Consider the following 22217-nt stretch of genomic DNA (forward strand, 5'->3'; position numbering starts at 1 on the left):
ATATATAAACATGGTATATATAAGGTATATATAAGGTATACAAGGTATATATAAACATGCACACACACAGCCTCAGTGTAGTCTCCCTGTCAACCCTTCTAACAGACTGTCCCCACACACACACACACACACACAGCCTCGGTGCAGGCAGCCCTCCGTCAGGAGACTGCTGTAGTCACGGATACCTAGTTTGGAGATGTTTTGACAGGAGTCTGGGAGCTTTGTCTGCCAGGAAGCAGACAGCGGGGGGGGGGGGGTCCTCCAGTCAGCTGCTCCAGGGGGTTCACTGTATCACCTGTCCACCATAGAATGCACTGTGGCCCTTTTATTGATCTATCACACGGGCTGGATTCTCCAGGCACTTTCATCCGTCAGGAGTGAGACGGCGTCGCTGTATTTCAGATGATCGTATCCCGCCAACGCAGACGTAAAGGCCGTCGTTCCAGCTCCGATTCATCTCATCGATTTAAATGACCGATTCATTCACGATCAATGGTTTCGTCAATAATATGTGTAAATATAGTGTCAGGTGGTCGTGTTCCCACAGCTCAGGGAGAGCCCTGCACTTGTTTTATTCCATTCCAGTAAATAATATTCAGTTTACTCTCACATGTGACAAAGAAAGGCAACAAATCTTCACATTTAAGAAGCTGGAACGTTTGGAAAAATGGCCAAAAATTATTAATTGATTTCCAAAATAGTTGCTAATTAATTTTCTGTTGACCGACTGATGGATGAATCAACGAACTGTTGCAGCTCCAGCAACATTCATCTTCTGAATAATGCTCTCACAGATTATTTAGTTGTCTTTAGCTGGTTGACCAATGTTCCAAATTACAATCCCTCAGCTTCTGCAGCAGTCAAAGGTGCTAAATTCAGCACTGTATGGTTCGCCCTGCTGCCAACGTGTTTAGCGCCGTTCGCTGTGATTCGCCGGCCCGTCATCGCCATGTTGAGAGATGCTGAGAGGCAATCAAACCCGTGTGTCCTACACCTTTACACACTCTTGAAACAGCATTTCTTGGCTGAATTCGATGTTGAAATTCTGAAGCAGATAAAGAAACATGACACCCACAGCAGCAGCATCACTGCTGGCATTTGGCAAAAAAACACATTGCAGGTGTTATTCGCTGCAGTCTACCTAAGAAACCCAGCTTCTCAGCCCGTACACACACTCACAGAGAACAAATGGTGACAAATTGTAAGCTACTCCACTTTGTCACTCCTTCCTTAGTTTGCTTCCAGAACTAATTTCCCCCTGACTCACCAAATCCCACAGAATTTCCACCTGTGAACTCTCCCGGTGGTCGGCACAATTGGGAGTTCAGGCTGCATCGAGTTGAAAGCCAGGAAGGGAGTAAAGAAGGGATTGAGTCGAAGACGGGGGTTGGGGGGGGGCAAGAAAGAGGAAGCGTCTGTACCCTGCTGATGCTATGGATGTTTCATGGTTGGCCTCCTTTGAAAGGCTTGTGTGGAGGAGAAGCTGGGAAGTCTTTATGCGATCTCAGCTGCAGCTGGTTCTCTGGGATCTGTGGGTGGAGGACAGGGAGGAGGGTACCCAGGATTTCCTTGAAGGTGACTGCAGCACTCTGGGGATTTCGGCCAACAGATGTGAAGTTAAACAACTCCAACATCTGTTTTTTCGCCGAGAGAGCCTAACCAGAAGTTACTGTTTGGAGTGAGGGGAGTGCTGTTAGTTCTACACGTATTTCTGAGGCGCTGAGCTGAACAATCTCTGTGGTTGAGCCAAACCACAGTATGTAGAGTCCAATGACGGCTACTTTTCTAGTTGCGTAAACAAAGCCAAATAAAAGAACTGAAGCTTAAAGTCAAGTTGAAGTCTTCTCGTCCTCAGAGAAGCATGTGTTCACCACATCTCTGCATGTGAGAGGGGGGGGGGTAGTGAAGCTAGAGCACCATTCATTGTTATTACCTTATTATTGATCATCTCATCGCGGTTAATCGCGCAACAAAACCAAACCGTCACCAACGTTAAGCTTAGGCAACAAAACCACAACTATAAAACCACGACGTGGTGTCTGGCGGTTGTCCTGTTTGATGGACCCCTCCCACTCACAAGCGGTCTGAACACTACGTCACTTGCTCTGACTGTTGCTTATTCACATGGATGCATTTCATTTGTGTCCACCACAAAAAAGGGATCTTGAAGTACTTTCTATTGTCATTATTTTCATCTTGAGCAACTAAAAACAAGAACAAAATACAGACGATCCGTGTCCATGTACACAAACCAATGGATTGCATTGATACACAGCGAGGGTGCTGCCACAGGAGAACCTGGTAAAACAACAGAAAAGACACGTAAAGTGGTCCAACAAGACATTGGAACACTTGATATCTTTTCATAATCGTGAAACCCTGTCTCGTGGTACGATGAAGCAATCACAAACCCTTAAGTTCTACTTCTCTGTTCCTCTGACACAGACTTGCTGGATCAGGATTCGTCTCCACTGGGAACCGTTTAACTCGGGGCTGTTCTCGGTCTGAATGCCACTGCGTCGCTGACATTTTATTGCAGTGTGTTAAAAGCTCAAGGTCTCTGCCGTCAAAGAGAAAGCTCTGCTTTTGCCTCTTAAAAAACAACGATGCAACAAAAGATGAATCCAAGGTCTTTGTGTGGTGCTCATCTTATTTTTGAGAGAATAATAACCATTCAGCTCCGGGCGCTTGCAAAACAGAATCGGTGATTTGGTTCTTTGTATTTCTGCATGAAAATTGCATTTGTTTTTGGTGGCCTGGAAAACACGTCGTAGCCTCCCAAAGCTACTGTATGTTGAATATTTCATGAAGCCAGTCCCAGTTTTGAATGACAGCTTGCTGAACCAGAGCTGCACTTTTGCTCCGCTCCCAAGAGGGATTGTTTGGAAAAACAATTGTTTTGGCTTCAGCTAGTGCGGGGGGGTTGATTTGGTAACAAACATGTTTCAGAGATAAGTCTGTAATTTTTACATATTTGTCAGAACTCAAAAAAATTTCCATATACCACTAGTTTTCTTGTAACATAACTAACTAGACTGCCACACTTAATATGATATGATATACCTCACTGCTGTCTTCTTTGTGATAACATGGTGCATAGAATGTACTGTCTGCACCTCAACAAAGTAGTGCTGCAGAAGGTTTGAGTGCACCTGAGAATGGGCTCCCGTTGTGATCACGGAGTCACCGAATGCCAGCCTCTGTCTGAGCAGCCTCCCTGGCATCTAGGACTCGCATTACCATGGCAATCATACATCAGACACTCGCTCCTTCTCTCGCAAAATTGCCTGCTGTCACAAGATGCCTCCGCTCTCATCTTCCAGCGACGCAGCCCCGGAACAGAGGAGAGAGGGCCCCCTGCCTGCTGATGATAATGGATCCTAATATGACTTAGATTATGATTTATCAAATGCTGCTGATGCTTCCGTCGGCCAGCATTATACGGCTCTCTGAAAATTGGAACCGTTACAAGTGAGACGTCCATCCGTCACCCCCCCCCCCCCCCCCCCCACAGTCACTATAGCAGAGAGAGAAAGAGAGGCCGGCCACACGAGCTGGACCATGATGCCTTCCCCCAGAAATTAGACCGCTCCAATTCAATTTCCTTTTTCTTTGTCAATGTCAGTCTCCCTTCCCTCGGTTTCTCCCCCCCCCCCCCTCCCCCTCTCTCCTCTCCCAGGCCACGGCAGAATGATCAGCCGGCGCTGGAGATATGCATCAGTCAAGCCCTTACCTTTCGCACCAAAACTAGCTTTGGAATTCTAATTTCGCTAGAACCGCCTCAGCCCACATGACTGCTGTCTCTGCCTCCGACCCTCATTTCCTTCCCTCCCCTGCCTTTAAAGTTCCAGTCCTCTGTCACAGGAGAGATGAATCCGATGAATAATGTGGCACTCAGACTGTCCGCCTCCTAATGTACGGATCATTGTGGCAGCTCGCTGATGTAGGCTGCTTTGTGTAATTCAGTCTTTGATCCACACAAAGATAAATCTGTCTTTTTGGGACTTCTGACTTCATGGATTCATGCATCCAATAGCTTCACAGTCATTATTAGTTATGACAGCTCTTGTATTCTCCCAATCTCTTGTCATTGCTCGTTTACTATTGTCCGGGGAGCATCGGTCTTCACACTCTTGCTTCCATCGAATAGGATTCCAGCGTGGCGCTTTTCTGTTGTTTGGATCCGTTCGGTTTGACCGCATTTTGTATTGGATCTCACTGTTCTCCCTATCCACATCGAGTGTCAACTCTTCGATGATTGAGATTAACCTGGAGGCCATGACACTCAGAGGTTATACCTTCCAGTTCCAACCACCGCTGTGGAGGCACCTTTGATGGACTTCTTCCATTTCTACACCTGTTAAAGATCCGTTTTTAGGTAGATGACTGAGGGTAGCTGTTATTTAACCATAACAATAGTCTACTAACTGTATTACAAGTGTCTGGATTAGTTAAAGCAATAACTTGGTCAGATTTGTCCCACCTCTTGGTTCTTTAATCAGCCATTTAGTTATTGAACAACTGGCAAAATTCCTCCACACTTGGTGACTTTTATATCTGAAGGATCCTTATGATGTGCGAGGTTTACGCTGACATTGAATTGACCACTTGGGTCCTCCTGCATCCTGACAAACACAACCCGTGCATCTTAAAGGGAAACTGTGCCAGCACGAAAAGACAAGAGCCGAATAACTTGTGAAAATGTAGTTTGTGATTCAGACGGAGCTTTTATTCATGAGCATGAAGAAGTCAGGCCATGTTATCTGTGTTTAGTTTAGCTGAGGCCTCGTAAAAATGTTTAAAAAAAGAGGTTGGACTCTTTAATGCCTCCCTAATCCACTGCTGATAAGACTGCACACTCACCCTGCTGCTTTTAAAAGCCTCTCCTCTTCCCCTCACACTTTCATCTCACACACTCGGTCCTCAAACTCTGCGAGTAATTTGCACAACCTGTAAGGAGAAACACAGCTCTTGTGGGTTGGAACTAGTTTTCGCTTCTCTGCAGAGTTGTTAAAGCGCCACTACAAGTTAATGGGCTAGAAGAGCCTACTTTACAGCCGTGTTGACATAAAAAGGAATAATTAGTAGGGTACGATGCTGGCAGCGGTGGAGCCGTGACCTCAGGAGACCCCTGTATCCAAACCGTGTTGCCTGGTTACAGTCTCCTCAGGTGACTGGATGTGCTGAATCATGGTGATACGCTGTGAATCTCACCGAAAGAAAAGAAACTAGTGGCCTGTGAGCCTTAGTTATGATTTGTGGGATGATAACGACGTGTTGAAGCGCAGATATATTACAATAAATGGCTGGTCGGACAGCACAGATCTGTCCATTGACTGATTGAACGGCGTGGTGTGATGGATGAGGTCCGCTGTCAACCCTCAAGTCAGCGTGAAGGGGGGGGCAGAGCAATGAGGCAAGGTGGGATAGAGACTGTGTGTGTGTGTGTGTGTGTGTGTGTGTGTGTGTGTGTGTGTGTGTGTGTGTGTGTGTGTGTGTGTGTGTGTGTGTGTGTGTGTGTGTGTGTGTGTGTGTGCGTGTGTGTGTGTGCGTGCGAACACTTGCACGGTTTTGCATGTGCTTGAGTTTCGCCCGTCCTGCTTCAGCTGCGTGCCTTCATTGTGCTTTCCTTCACGGAGGAGATCATCGTCTGTCACTGACGGATGAGATTACGCACCGTTTTGTCACCGTTGCATCAAAGCAAACGCATCGGTGATGGCATCTTAGATTGGGAGTCGGTGTTGACATGAATAGAATCCGAGTCCGTTCACTTATTTAGCATTTCAACGTAAGGCAGGAGGAAGGAACTGCAACTGAATGGGTGAGACTAGGAAACGATACATACTGAAAAAGGATATTGTAGAAAAGGACGAATCTGACAAAAGAAGGTAAAATATCTGTGTGAGCTTCTAGAGGACAGAAGAACGTCATTACTCTCGCGACTGCATGAGATTGATTTGTTTTAAATATTTGAACGGTCGTTCTTCCGGCGAGGAGAGTCTCTAAATGCTGGTTCCATGGCTAACCATGTCAGCGTAGCAGCAGGTCATGCATCCAGACAGTGGAATAAATAGCACCGATGTCGTCAGACTGTTGTTTCCCAACACATCTGAGCCCATAAATCCAACACAATCTCTCCTCACTTTAATCCTGACGTGGCTTTCAATCCCAGAATGCATTAGAACAAACGTATGGGAAGCGTCTGTGAGGGGAATGGGATCGGAGCTCCTGCTAGAGCACTTGCGAAATGCCCCGGCAGATATTACAGTGACTTATTCAAATCACGGCTCCACCGCGCAATCCGATGTGGATTTGAGTAACGGAAGTTAAGTGGCCCACGTAGGACAGCGCGCTCCCCACCTTTCCTTAAAGGTCGGGCAGGATTACGGACACGAGGAACGCAGTCCAATCTATTTGCTTGTATTCGAGCTGGCCGGCATCGATGTGCTGATGTGTGCGAGCATGAAATTGTCCCATGAATTAAAAGGAGGCACATCGCCCGCGTGCCGCTCCATTATTGCCTCCGGCGGCTCCACAGCTGGAAGTGGAAGACCGGTCGACCCGTCTTGCTTTCAGCCCGTGTGTGTGTTTGTGTGGGCGTGCATTAATATCAGTCAAACATCATATTACCATCTCAGACATGTCTGACCAGCAGTGCATCTGGAAAAATGGAGATGCCCTATAAAACCAGGAAAACCAATTAAACTCAATCCGTTCCGCCGATGGATTCCAGTGTTTACTGTCTGCTTTGCACGAGTGTTGACACCCGGTGGGATTGCCGAGGCTCAGAATGAATGCTACTGTAAGCTGCAGGACGGGGTCTGCGTTGGGGTTCACGCGCCGCACGGAATGAATCATTTCTTCAAAGAGTGGCTTAAGAAAACGAATGAATCGTTTCCTTCCGAAACAACAGAAACCCCTGATGAGATGGAATGCAGAGAGGCTATTAGGCAGTGTTCCATAAATGCAGATGATTTTAAACTTAAACTCTTTGAGTTTATATCTACTGTTGAACAAGCAGAAAACTGCATTTACAGTGACTCATCGCACATCACCACACACGGATCACGACTGATGAAGTCAATTTGTAATGTGTATTTAAATCCGCCTACGTCTCTCTGCAGAGGCTTTGCTTCTTGTTAGCGCTGCCCGGTGACTGCTCCTCCTCCGGCTCAACCAAAGTGCCACATTTCCCCTCCTGATGAACACACTCAAGCCGCTGAGCTTGGCGCCGCATGCAAAACGTGCAGATGGCGTCCGATTCAGGCCTGGGTTACCGAACGTGTTAGCAAGATTCATTAGCCTCTTAACATCCCTGTCAACACGAGCTCCGGCATAGAATGGGCTGTTTATCTTCGCACGCTAACTCTGATGATTGTTTGTTACTTAGTCAATTGACGCCATGAGGCGAATGCCAGGGATTTGATAATCAGTCACTGAAGTGTGGAGAAATTGGCATGTAATTGCTATGTTTTCTGCAGGTCAATGTGACTCTACCCGTGTTCCAGGGTTAAGCCTGTAATCCAGAGTAAAAGCAGGATGGGGTTAATAAGAGCCGGAATGGCCTCCGACACGGCGGCTTCTTGGCCCCGCTAATCTCTCCGCTGCATCATCAGACACCGACGAGGCTGTGAGCAGTCGAGCAGCGGAGATAGTCCTTTTTTAACCTCTACGTGTTCAAGGTAGATGAAAACAGCATGCGTGTTCTTTTTCAGAAACTCGGCCCTGTACAGTATGAACCATCTTCTCGGATATTATGCAGCATCATCAAAGTGACAGAGATCTGCATATTCAATGTAAACCAGCTGCTTTTAGCTACTAGTTTTGTCAAATTATTATTTTTCGTTTCATGTCAAGTGCCTGGCCGACATCGGCTAATTAGAAACCAATTATACTTGTGCAGCGTTGAAACAACACTTGTCAAAAAGGAGCATAATTCATTGTACAAAACATTACATTTTAAACTCTATCTCCTCTGTGAAGCTCTACAAATACAGTCTGCCACTAAAAAAGGCTCCGTTCCCTGAACACAACTCAAGTCGTTCATAATCATCCGACCAGAAGCAGTCAACAGAGACTCCGGGAAGTTTATTAATAAGTAAAGGCATTAAAACGACATATAAAGCACATTAAAACATAAATATTCAGTAGAAGAAAAATAATAATGCAAACGTAAATAGATTTTGGTCATTTTTCTTCACACAACGTTCTACACTAGGCTACTTTACCCTCTATGAAACAACATGCTGGCAGTTTAGGTTTGCACCAGGAGGTGTCATCCGGTTCTGCAGAGTCAAGCCGATGCAAAAGTGTCTTAAAAACCTGCATTCTCTCTAGTGACCAGCAGGGGGCGACTCCTCTGGTTGTATAGAAGTCTATAGAAAATGACTCTACTTCTCTCTTGATTTATTACCTCAGTAAACATTGTGAACATGAGTTTATGTCTCAATCTCTAGTTTCAAGTCTTCAATACAGCATGATGTTCATTTAGTACATTATGGTCCATTTAGAGTCACACAGACCATAAAGCAGGGGATGCTTTAGGGCGGGGCTTACTGTGATTGACAGGTCTCTACCAGAGACGTATCTGAAGTCACTCCGTCACTCCTCCGCATTCCAGGTCATAAATCAGTTGTGAAAATAACAACATGGCGCCGGCCGTATTCCAAGATGGCGACGGCGAAATCGCCTGACTCGAGGCTTCAAAACATCAGTCCACAAACCGACAGGATACGTCACGATGACTCCGTCCACTTCTTAGATGCAGTCTATGGTTTGCACCGACACCAACCGTCTTTCTTTATACATACAGAACAATTGTCAGGAAATCTACTCTACAGTCGTGTTGCAATGCACAATTTCACTCCAGTAGTTTAAGGATTTCCATGCGGAATGTCCCGAGTAAACATCGATCCTAGAGGAGTGAGTGATTGCCACAGTAAGCAGGCCAATCCTTTGCTGCAGTAGATAACTGGGACTCTGCCGTACACCAGCTCACAGATGGAGCGTTAGCCGCTATCGCCAGTTAGCAGAGGCATCAGTCTCCCTCCTCGCTGTCTGTGAGCCTTCGATCAATAGACCCTGGATTATCATCTTCAGTATCTCCATTCATTTTTCAGAGCGGAGGAAGGCCTCCGCCAGCTGCTCTGTCTTTGTCAGAGGGTGTAGGGCCTAGTTCCCTCCATCTGATAAGATTACAGCAACTAACCGCCAAAGCTGCTGCGTTCAGGGGGCGACACGTATTCGCGTCATGCACCGTCTTCTAACAATGCTTATCGGTACATCGCTAAATGTTTATTTAACAGGCTGGCGAGCTAGTCGGTACAACAGTCACATTCGAGATGGGAATCCCATGACTACCCATGCTTAATTAAATGTTTAATTAAGACGGTGGCTTTTAATTAAAATTAGATTATTATGAAATCAGGATTATTGGGGAATGGATATCTACGAATACAATCCGTGTATTATTAAGAGCGAGGTGTGATTTTCTATGAATCAGCGACTGTTAATGAAGGGCAACGGATGCCCTTTGATGTAACCATGGAATAGACTTTTTGATGAGATTTAAGAAACACCGAAATGGTCTTGGCTGGCTTTGTGACGTGTCTTTTCCACGGAGCGGTATGTTCGCCTGGGGTGATGCTTTCATCTGAGACTTTGAAATGTGAAGCAACAATGCTGCTCTTGTGTCCCCCAAGGTCCAGCCCACTTGTAAACCACTCGCCACGAGGCTCCTCGTCACCAAACAGACACAAGAATCCACTTGAACCTCTCCTCAATGTGGGCCTCGGCACTTCGCTGTGCCGTACGTGCTCGGATGGTCTTTGTGGACCGGCTGGTGGCTGGTTTGGGTCCAATCCAGCTGTTTCTTTTCTTCTTCTTTTTACTGCCCAAAACCGTGCAGTCACCAAACCCTTAAGATGAGTGGACAGTTCTTAAATGTATGGCCATGTACGTATGGAGGATGCTCACGTAGGCATGGGAAGAGCAGCCTGTGTGAATGAGGCCATTCACTTATAATCCACGGGATTAGGACTCTGTGCATCAGCTGCCGCCGTCACTTACTGTACATTGCCCCGTAGAGGCCTCCCCTCTATCTGTTGGCATGCTTTGATTGGGATTCCTGAGGGGTTTTTTTTGCACAGATCTGATAAATCCTATTAGTTTTGGGTTGGGTCCAATTTGGGCCACTTCCTCTTCATTGCCAAATGAAGCAAGAATTCCCCGGCTGTCTTTAATTGCGTCAATCTTCCTCTCAAAGCTTTGTTTCTTTTAGATCTGTGTGTTTGAACCATGTGTCCTTAGTCTGGCCTCAAGGAAGCCTACAAAAGCAACCTCCTTTCCAGGTTCAAAGCAGAGCTCCTGCTCACAGCCCGTGGCCTTGAATCTAACGATCATGAACGGTAACGTTGTTCTCGCCGAGTTGATTGCTTGAGTTCCAGGATCATCCTTAAAGCACAACGAGCAGCCGGATGATCAAACGTTTGGAACAACCCTTCAGATCAGACAAATATATTTGGAAGGGAAATCAAAGATTCTTTTTTTTTCCCAAACAAAATTCCTGTTTCAAAGTAAAGCCGTGCGTCAGAACCAGAATCCAGAACCAGAATCCTGATGATCTAAAATTGTCCTTTGTTTGCCTCAATTTTATTCTCCAAGCTTTTTATTTAAAAAACGTTTGCAACCCATTTCACTTCATGAGAACAAAGAGCAGCAGTGTGACTCTAGAGTCAGAGTCTGCCCACCATGCGGGCGCTGAAGCTGCCGCCTTCGGTCAGAGACGGGGGGGGGGGTGAAAGGCAGGGTGCATCTCAGCGTAAACAGCCCAGTCAGCGAGCCACAGTCCCGTTATTGAGTCCCAGAGACACTCCACTCAACAAAGTGACCTTTCCAGCCTCGCACAGCGGTGCCAGATATTGAGTGATCCTGTCCAGAGGATGAAGCTCATCGAGGGCTAAAACTCAGCCCGCTGCCCTGCCCTGCCTCTGGGGTTTATTGGCACGACATTTGTATTACACTGTTGCTCTTTCTTTGATTGATTTACGGTGTTTTGTCCGACTAGAAGATTGGACGTCTTTGATCCCTTTATTTGAGTTTCTCCTCTCTTCAGTCTCTCGGGCAGCATTCTAGTACGTAGGATGGGTCTATAGGTTGCCTTCATGATGATGTACTTTTGATTACAGGGTTGAGAGATCGTCTCAGGGGAGGGAACATCTTTCATCCGACAATCACTGGACTTAAATTCAGACTGAATCGTTGCGTTTCTTCATACCGTGGCCTCTTCCCATGGTCCAGCCATCTGTTTACAGCTTACCCACGATTAGATATGAGGCTTTCTGTCGAGGCCTTGACCCACAGCCACAGGGTCTCACATATACCTCCCATCCCAGCGGCTGTGTTACATATCACGGTGATTAGCAGGATCACACATGACAGGTCCCCGGTCTCTCACAGGGCTGACCGGCTCTGGAGCTCATAGCTCTGTGAGTTGGCGGTGCTGCTGTGTTTTATGTTGCAGCATTATGAACCCGCACTATCTGGTTGTTTTGTGACGGATGAAATGAATTTAGGCAGTTATTGCAGTGATGTTACGCCCAGATAGAGTCCTGCTTTGACCACATGAAGATAAATTGATATTCTAGTCATAACCCAGCTACGATGGATGTGGTTTGTTTGTTCTTTTCAAGATTTTTTAATGATTTTTTTTTTGCACATCCTGTTTTTTTTACAAATCTGCCACTCAACAAATTCAATTCATAACTTCTGATGCTGACCTTTAGGTTTCCTTGAGCAGAACAAATAGGTTGACAAAGCTAAACTAAGAGGAGCTGCGGGACTGGAAAGAGTTGCCGGCTTTGACCTTAGAGATACGAAAGTCTCCGGGAGTCTCCTGGCAGAGTTGGAAAGTTGAGAAGTCGAGCTCGGAGTCTACGCTCCCCCGCTGGTCCTTCATTCGCCGACGCCGACACAGAGAGGAAATGTGTTGATTACTTTCCTCTGTAGGAGGCCGTTATATTTAACACTAACCTGTCTTCTCCTTTATGCAGTCGTGTTATATTTCTCTCCATTCATGAGCTCAGGGACGAGCTGAAGCTGAGCTGCCTCTGTTGATGGTTCTTATAATAGGAAAAGAAGCCTTTACTCGGCTGGATGGATGTTCTCAACATTCTCAAAACTAAAACTATCAACTGCAGGAAGAGATAACAAAAAATATACTTAAGCAACAGTTCCTGAGAGGACACGAGTTTAATATTCATCAGCAGGAGCTCTGACTAACAGGCTCCGCCCAACTTTCACTTTTATTTTACCGTTGGAATATTTAAATCTGTTTTCAGGCACATAAAAGAAAACTCCACCGTCAATAAAGTAACTTTTTAATTTATGTTGGTCGGTTTAATATGTTTCATCATCGAACATATAACATGAAGTATAGATCCAGTGAATGAGCAGCTAGAGAGTGAGTTTGTTCAGTTCCACTGACGGCAGCAGTGTTTGATGTGAGCACGCGGGGCTGCAACAGACAGTAGCGGCGCGCTAGTTGAATGATATGAGGCCGGGGGGGGGGGGGGGGGGGGGGGTGGTACTGCTCACCGGTCACCACTAGGCTTTGTTCATTGTGATGAATAATACATCAGAGATGCATTAGTTTGATTGATGTTGCTGTTGGCCCTGCTGTGAGCGAGCTCACGTTCTATCCGGTCTGAACGTAGCCGCGTTGCTTTTCCAGAGTCGAGAGTGCATTTGATCAATCGGTGGACGGAGCATGTTGGGTTTTAAAGAACTTGGTCCTGCAGGCCATTTCCGCCTGCGCTGATGGAACCAGGTCACTGTGTTCACAATGGACCTCTCACGCTCATCAATCTCCCCCCCCCCCCCTCCCCCTGTTCTCTCTCTCCTCTTTTTTTTACCACAGTAGCCGGCTAGCACCTAGCAACCACGACCGGATACAGAGGCTGAGGCATGAGTTCCAGCAGTCGCAGACCATCCCGGACGACCCCGAGGACCGCAGGAGGACCTACAGCTTCGAGCAGCCCTGGGTGAGTGTCTGACACGACGGGGGCCGGTGACTCAAATCCACTGCAGGCCGGAGAGGATGGCCACCACACCGAGACGCTGCACGTGTATCTTCCACGCTAGCGTGAGGAGAATGCTAACAGCGTTAGCACCAAACAGAACCCTGGGCTAGCTGGAGTATGGTGCTGACCATCACTAACCCCACTACTACCAGCCGTGAACAAGACTGATGATCCCCACTAGGATCACCATTAACCTCCATGGGCCTTCCTGGCTAATTGTGCGATTAACACCCCCTCCCTCACCTTCCAATGTTCAACCTGCCTGCATGCAGGAGTTTGCACACCTCCTGACGCATCCATCACTAACCCCACCCACCTGTCACAGCCCACTGTACTCATCCATCGTCCCCCCGTCAGTTTCCATCATGGACTCGGGTTTGTCTTCACATTGTTTGTGTGTACGGGGTCTCATCTTTGTTTTAACTGTGCCTTTTTACACTTTCACGGTCGAGCCGTGTACATTTTAAACTGGCATTTATTAAATTCAAATCTCCTTCGTGCGTTCTGGAGCAGCAAGGGGTTAATAATAAGCGAACAAAGAAGCTGAATGCCTTCACATTTTCTCGGGGTGATGAAATCGCTCGTCCTATTTTTAGTATTTATTTTAGTCCTCCCTGCTTCCTTGCACCTCAACTCAAGTGTACTTGGTTTTAAATAGTTTTGATAACTCATTATGATGATGTGAACATTAGCTGTAGCTCATTTTAACTCTGATTTTACAACGTTTTTCTATTTGGTGGCATCTCTGTGTAATGTGTGTGTTTTTTCTATTATTGTTTTATGCTCCAAAGGAGTCATCTTCACCGTATTTTGTTATCTAGTTTGGGACAACACACACTCTGTCACAACATATTCTAATACAAACGCATTATGTCACAATGCGTATTATAATTGATATATGTTGTGGTGATAAGTGGCACAAACTTGTGTTGTCTCAAACCTGGTGTGTTGTAAATTACGTCCTTTCCAGCAAATAATATGAATCTTCTTTGTTGGTTGTTTCTCCAAACGAGTGTCATTTTGCACAGCCAGTGTTTTTGTACATTTACTGTATGAACTCTTTTTATTGCTGGTGTCCACACTACAATGTCCCACTGTAGCTTCGGTGTGCAACGGGAGGATTTAGTCCTGAAGGTTTATAATCGAGATGATCAAGTGAGAGCTCACGACTCAAGTCATCTCTGCTTTTTCGTTACCAGCTGATTTATTCAATAAAAATGTGTCGTTTTGTTTTGCATTGGGCGGTGTTGACCAGAGTCGTGCGTTTCAATGGGCTAGACAGCCGGCATTGTACGGCAGCAGCGCTACAGTGTGGGAAAGAAGAGCGCAGGTCACATCTCTCTTTGTCTCTCAACAGCCGAGCGTGCTCTCAACGAAAGAGCTCGACAATACGGCAGCATTATGTTTGTTTACATCCACGGCTCGCTTTCCCATGAAACACTCTAAACGTTAAGGATGGCTGCTGAACATTTTAGGGTTATTTGTCGAATGAATATGTTCACGGGAATATGAGGACATTTTTTCCTGCTAGCAGTGAGAACCATGCTGGGTTTGGACAGCACTGTTCTTACTGCTTAGAAGTGGGCAGGACCTTGATGGGAAAAAGGGACGTCAGAAATATCTCCCATTCCATTTATGGATCATTTGCTCTGGCTGTCAAAGCAATCGTTAATCATGGAAAAATAAAACTCTGTGGTTCCACACTGGTTTCAGTCTAATGGAACCCTCTGTGGTTCCACACTGGTTTCAGTCTAATGGAACCCTCTGTGGTTCCACACTGGTTTCAGTCTAATGGAACCCTCTGTGGTTCCACACTGGTTTCAGTCTAATGGAACCCTCTGTGGTTCCACACTGGTTTCAGTCTAATGGAACCCTCTGTGGTTCCACACTGGTTTCAGTCTAATGGAACCCTCTGTGGTTCCACACTGGTTTCAGTCTAATGGAACCCTCTGTGGTTCCACACTGGTTTCAGTCTAATGGAACCCTCTGTGGTTCCACACTGGTTTCAGTCTAATAGAACCCTCTGTGGTTCCACACTGGTTTCAGTCTAATGGAACCCTCTGTGGTTCCACACTGGTTTCAGTCTAATAGAACCCTCTGTGGTTCCACACTGGTTTCAGTCTCATGGAACCCTCTGTGGTTCCACACTGGTTTCAGTCTAATAGAACCCTCTGTGGTTCCACACTGGTTTCAGTCTAATGGAACCCTCTGTGGTTCCACACTGGTTTCAGTCTAATAGAACCCTCTGTGGTTCCACACTGGTTTCAGTCTAATAGAACCCTCTGTGGTTCCACACTGGTTTCAGTCTAATAGAACCCTCTGTGGTTCCACACTGGTTTCAGTCTAATAGAACCCTCTGTGGTTCCACACTGGTTTCAGTCTCATGGAACCCTCTGTGGTTCCACACTGGTTTCAGTCTAATGGAACCCTCTGTGGTTCCACACTGGTTTCAGTCTAATGGAACCCTCTGTGGTGCCACACTGGTTTCAGTCGAATGGAACCCTCTGTGGTTCCACACTGGTTTCAGTCTAATAGAACCCTCTGTGGTTCCACACTGGTTTCAGTCTAATGGAGCCCTCTGTGGTTCCACACTGGTTTCAGTCTAATGGAACCCTCTGTGGTTCCACACTGGTTTCAGTCTAATGGAACCCTCTGTGGTTCCACACTGGTTTCAGTCGAATGGAACCCTCTGTGGTTCCACACTGGTTTCAGTCTAATAGAACCCTCTGTGGTTCCACACTGGTTTCAGTCGAATGGAACCCTCTGTGGTTCCACACTGGTTTCAGTCGAATGGAACCCTCTGTGGTTCCACACTGGTTTCAGTCGAATGGAACCCTCTGTGGTTCCACACTGGTTTCAGTCTAATGGAACCCTCTGTGGTGCCACACTGGTTTCAGTCGAATGGAACCCTCTGTGGTTCCACACTGGTTTCAGTCTAATAGAACCCTCTGTGGTTCCACACTGGTTTCAGTCTAATGGAGCCCTCTGTGGTTCCACACTGGTTTCAGTCTAATGGAACCCTCTGTGGTTCCACACTGGTTTCAGTCTAATGGAACCCTCTGTGGTTCCACACTGGTTTCAGTCGAATGGAACCCTCTGTGGTTCCACACTGGTTTCAGTCTAATGGAACCCTCTGTGGGTCCACACTGGTTTCAGTCGAATGGAACCCTCTGTGGTTCCACACTGGTTTCAGTCTAATTCAGTCACTTCCAAATACATTCTGCTTCCCTTTGATCCTTTTCCTGGTTTCAATTATTTTAATTTGAATGTGTTGTATTTAACGAGGAATACCTGGAAAACAGACTTTTTTCAGTATTTTTTAACCTTTTGTTGACGAAACGATAAATCTGTTTACAAAAAACAAATAGAGAGATTACTTTATATTAAAGACGATCATTATTTTCAACCTGAATCCATTCAGAATTCACTGGGAATTGAATGCTGAACCGTTTTAGCAGAGGTGGGACCAAGGTAGTGTTTCACAAGTCCAACTTAGTCTCAAGTTCAAAGGCGAGACTCGAGTCAAGACCCAAGTCATGTCCCAACTCCTAGTTTGTTAGTGTCGCATCATATCAACTCAACAGCCATATGGGAGCGCCAATGATGTTGTGCAGCTTTCAGCCGGGCTTGGACACTCAACCTGAGCTCGCCCTCTTTCTATCAAACCTCCAGTGAAGTAGAATTTATCCCACAACGTTCCCGCTCTGTGCTTGATTGGCTGAATTATCCATTTTCAACACAAGCTGTTTTCATAGCCATCCCTTTTTAGCCACATAATTTTCATCACTATATTCATATATATATATTTATATATATATATCCTATATATATATATATCATTTTTTTGCTATGGGAGCCCTCTTCTGCTTTTTCACCATAATTTGGGAGCAGGAGAGGATTGTGGGTCGCACGGTCTAATTCCATCAGGATGACTGATGCCCGCTCTCCCGGCAGCACCGCGCCAGCTTCATTGCTCTCATTTATACCACTGTGGGAATAGAGGAGTTCATTCACTTGGTGTTGGGGGGGTTTAGAGAGAGCATAATATTGCCTCTTGTATTTTACTGTAACATTGTAATGCTGCCGTCATCTGGATCCCTTCGGGGTTTTTCTTCCCGCTCCGCTTATCACGTGTTCTGTTAGATGAGACGCATTCCGAGGAATATTCAACACTCCTAAAGGGCTAAAGGGATTTCTTTCTCGTGAACATGATTGTGACTGTAATTTACCTGCAGGGCAATTCTCAAGTCAGACGTGGAGTACGAGACGTGTGGGAGGCCGACCCTCCCTCTCAGCTGGCTGCCAGTCTGTCCTTATTGTCAGCCGAGCAGGGAGGCAGTGGCAATCAATCCCAGAGATGATTGCCCCGGCTTCAACTGGTTCAAAGGGGAGCGTGTCTTCAGCACTGTTGATGCTTTTATGGGCTTCACAAGCTGATGTCCACGCTGCTCCCGCCAGGATCTCATCTGCACGGCCGTAAAAGTGATTACACTGGCTTTGAGCTAAGCACACGGTTATTGCGCCCACACAGCTAATGAACATCGGAGGAGCGGTACAAGTGTGGGCGGGACCTTGAGGTGGTGCTCTGCTGCTGAGGTGTGTGTGTGTGCGTGCGTGTGTGCGTGCGTGCGTGTGTGAAATATATCTCTAGAGATATATCTCTAGAGATATATCTATCTATAGATATATATATATATATATATCTATAGATATATATATATATATATATATATATATATATATATATATATATATATATATATATATATATATAGATATATATATCTATATATATATATATATATATAGATATATAGATATATATATCTATATATATATATATATATATAGATATATATATATATATATATATATATATATATATACATAGATATATATATATATATATATATATATATATCTATATATATATATATATATATAGATATATATATATATATGTATATATATATATATATATATATATACATAGATATATATATCTATAGATATATATGATGTTTGCCTGTAGACCTGGTTGGGAAAACGTGCAAACTGGAACCTGAACTTTTTTGGGGCTCATAACAAAGATATGAATATAATATGTGAATGTGAAGATGCTGGATGTATATTTTAATGACTGGCTGGGAGTTTGTGTGTACGCAGGTTAATAGCCTAATAAAACAATAATTAATTTAGACTTGCAAATATGCACATCAACCATCATGGCCGTGCTGATGTGCACCTACTGTGACCTAATGACCTGAACAGGAGGTGTTCATCCACGGCTGTGGGGGGGGGGGGGGCCTGTCACCATGTCAACAGGCCGAGTGTTGTCTCCTTCATTAACACCCACTAACATCCACCTCGTCTCATCACCGCCCTGCTCTGAGTCTCCAGCATGGCCCCTCCCTCTGTCTGTCTGTGTCTCACCTTCATTCTGACCCGAGAGGAGACGAGCTCACTGACTGCTGGTAAGTCTCTGTGGTTTGGACTGGTGGGGGGGGGGGTTCTGTTTCAGGGACTGCTGCTACTTTTATTTGGCTACTGTGTGAAAACTCTGAGTCCAGTTGTGGTGATTTTCATGCTTTGAATTTAAACAGAGGGATCATGCGTCACATGTTTTGTCTTTGTCAGTTTCTTGCGATTTTCACATTTTCAGATTCAGAGTATAACCTTTTATTCATGCGGTACATCATTTACTGCTTTGGCTGAATGAATGAATTCCTCTTACTTCTGATGTTTACACTTCATCAAGCGTATCACAAGAGAAACATTCTATTATTCCTGTTATTATATTTCAACTGTAAGATCCTTCAGTTCAAGCATAAAGGATGAAACTCACCGTGACTGGATAAAAGAAAAGTTATGTTTACTGTTTCATCTTTACAGCTCATTTGATTTATCACATGTTACGTAAAGTGTCTTTGATTGAACTTGGATGTTTCCATCCATGTTTGATAGCTGGATCGTAATTAGAGATTATTACTGTTATAAAGTGCAGCATATAGTGTCGTAAGTGTTTGAAATGTGGAGGACCAATGACATGAAATAGACTGATCTGCTTCACGGCTCCTCCAACAGCTCCCATTCACACATCTATCTTGCATTAGCACTGCAGGCAGTTCAGCATCATCAATGTTTCAGTGAGCACAGAACAGGTCTTCACTCTGAGAGCGTAAACCTTCCAAACGTCCCGGATTTTAGTATTTGTTTTTTACATTTTAGACAATGTACAAATGTTTGTTCTTTCCGTAAGTTGAGCCAAGAACATGAGATCAGAACAATCTCATTGAAACACGAAGCCTCTCTACCCAGTGCACGTTTCCACAGGTGTGATTGGGCAGCGGTGTGTGAGGTATGAAGAGATAGATGGAGCGATGACGAGGACATGGAAAGTTAACCGGGCTGCCATCTTGCTGTTTTCAGTCAAACACCAGCAGCAACGGTCAGGGCGGGTACAGCCAGCCGGGGCGCCACTCGGTGTCGGTCGAGGTTCAGATGCAGCGACAGCGACAGGAGGAGAGAGACTCGTTCGCCCAGGCACAGCGGCAGTACAGCTCCCTGCCACGGTAAGAGTGTGTGTGTGTGTGTGTCTAACGATCAATACGTGCTACGAGATGGTGTGTGTGTGTGTGTGTGTGTGCACGTTTGTGCACGCCTGTTTGATCATGTCTGATTCATTGTAATAGCCGTGTTACAGTAATGATAGCAGGTTTTATATATAACATCTGAGTAAGAAAAAAGGGGTCACAGCTGGTCAGTCAGACCACAAACCTACACACACTCACACACACACACACACTCTCAGCCTCAGAATGGACGGATCATGTTACCCTATCACACAGATCTGACATGATTGCTTTCCTCTCCCTGAATGTAATTCCCTTTGATCCGCATGATATGACTGTGTGCGTGTGCGTGTGCGTGTGCGTGTGCGTGTGTGTGTGTGCGCTGCTTTTTTCATCCAATGTAGGGGAAAATACCATTTTATTGTGAACTCTCAAATAAGATGTCTCCCTCAATTGACAGGGACCATCACCATGACCCCGTCCTCATGGACCGTCAGGCCCAAAGTCCACGAGGTCTGAGGGGGGTTCACACCGTCCCGTCGAAAACATGCTTGAAGGCTCTCTCTGACATTTTGAGTCCTTTTCTGCGCACACAGTTCGCAGTCTGAGGGAAACGCCCCGAATTCCTGCTGTGACATTAAATCACAGGTTAACCAGGGGAAGCCCAAAAGCATCAAACAGGAGGACTGGCACGATGGTCAGCTGGCGTACTCGATGAACTCAAATCAATCAAAGCAGACACCTGGTTTATGCATCAAAGACTTCTTTAAATTCTGCTTGATGTTGCTGCTTTGACAAAAACAAGTCAATGTATTTGTCAGTTATGGCTTGTCCACTCTGTATCGCAAGATCCATTCACATCAGACTTTCACAGGCAGTCCAGTCCCTTCATTTCCATGAAGAGAATAACAAACAGCCCTAAACCTACAATTTGACATCACATGATTTTTGCGTCATCAAGGTAACATGATATGGCGCCGCAAAGTGCTGCTCACTTCCTATTTACACCATGTTGAGCCCTTGCAGCATCTCCCACTCAAGCACTCACCAGGTGACGTCAGTGAGGCCCCTGAGGGGCCTTAAGGCCTCAGAGGTCCACTGGGATTGGGCCCTCGACTGTTTGCTCGTGTGTCACAGGGTCTCATCAAACATTGGTTGCCATTTGTGAAGCAATTTTAGATGTTCTCTCAGGAAAGATGGAGCTGCAGTATGAGTAACGTCAGGTCAAGTGTATTTCTACCGGAATAAACCAGAATCCCTCGGCTCTTCTATTCCACGGAGGAAGTTCAGAATGCGTGGAGGTTTTGAAGGTCTGGGGTGATCTGATCTCTGGTGCAGGAGAGCAGACGGGCAGCTGAGTCGGCCTCTTTTGGGGTTTTTATTCTTGAATCAGGAAGCGTCCAGGAGGAAATGTTATTCAGAGTTATGATGCTTCCCTAAAAGCGTCTCCAACTATCAGACTGCCCTGCGAGGTCAAAGCAGGCCGAGCCGTCCAGGTGCACATCATCAGCTCGCACTTACCATACAAATACAACATTAAACACATTGTCTTCTATGACCTCACCAACGCACCCCAATCCACTGTTATCGACATAAATCCCTTCCTTGATAAATATTGCAGGCAGCTTGGCTGAAAGATTAATGAACTACCGACTCGCTCCAGCGGTCAGAGGCAGCATCCTGTGGTCCCTTCGCTTCTCCACTCATTTCCATTAAGACACTGCTCTGTTTGGATGAAACCCTGCTGTGGTATCTCTAGAACACCAGCTATTGTTTGACTTAGAGCATAGCATCGTGTGAACTCGGAGGCTGAGACGGAGTAAATATGGCGCGGCCTCGATGGGATTCATGGAGGGGCGGAATCCTTCATGGGAGCATGACCGGATTGCGAAAGGAGACGTGATTAATGGCCGCGGCATTCCTTAAAAAGCAGCTTTCATACTCGATAAAGGTCAGATCCCTTCTGGGCGAGACCCTTTCCTAAAGAAGGAGCTGTAAGTGAAAATAAACCGCTGATCTCCGAGCCAAAGTAATGGCATCACGGGCGACCGAAGGCTGGCTACAGCAGCTGCAGTGGCGTTTGCCCCCCCCCCCCACCATGTCTGTTTGCACGGCACTGCAACCTCTCAACAAAGTCTCCCTTTTTTCCCTCTCACTCCGTCACCTTCCAACCTCCCTGTTTTATCATCTGTCATGTTTCAAAGTGTGCATGCGTGGAATACAGAGCCGTGTACATCGTTCTGTTTTTACCACACATGTACCTTGCCCCCCCCCCCCCCCCCCCCTCCTCGGCACGGTATCTGACAGAGGGAGGGATCTGGTTTGCATTTGTCAGCTGGGGGCCAGGACCAGGCTTTGGCCTCTTTGTCAACACATGAAATGAAATCAGATGTCGGGGATGCCTGTCTCTGAAAATTGGAATCACTCAACCGTGAGCGGGAATAAACCCGGGCGGGCGATGTTCTCCTATCTCACCCATCGGGAAGCGTATCCATTCCCAATTGCGTCCAATCTCTGCTGAATAAAAAACAAAGGGTCTTTTCTCTTCTCATGAAGGGTTTTTTCT

At 45.9% G+C, this 22217-nt stretch overlaps 1 protein-coding gene across 9 annotated transcripts in view; it reads left to right on the forward strand.

Moving 5' to 3' along the window:
- pard3ab (par-3 family cell polarity regulator alpha, b) overlaps positions 1–22217 on the forward strand; it is a 191504-nt gene that overhangs the window by 164618 nt on the left and 4669 nt on the right. For 7 of the 9 annotated variants that reach the window (XM_079284636.1, XM_079284643.1, XM_079284638.1 and 4 more), the window contains 2 exons: positions 12917–13040; positions 19509–19651. In XM_079284636.1, coding sequence (XP_079140762.1) covers positions 12917–13040; positions 19509–19651 — 267 coding nt within the window. The remainder of the gene's footprint in view (positions 1–12916; positions 13041–19508; positions 19652–22217) is intronic. The other 2 variants (XM_079284637.1, XM_079284644.1) reach the window with 1 other exon arrangement.

This window comes from Melanostigma gelatinosum (assembly GCF_949748355.1).
Source record: "Melanostigma gelatinosum genome assembly, chromosome: 15".
Taxonomy (NCBI): domain Eukaryota; kingdom Metazoa; phylum Chordata; class Actinopteri; order Perciformes; family Zoarcidae; genus Melanostigma; species Melanostigma gelatinosum.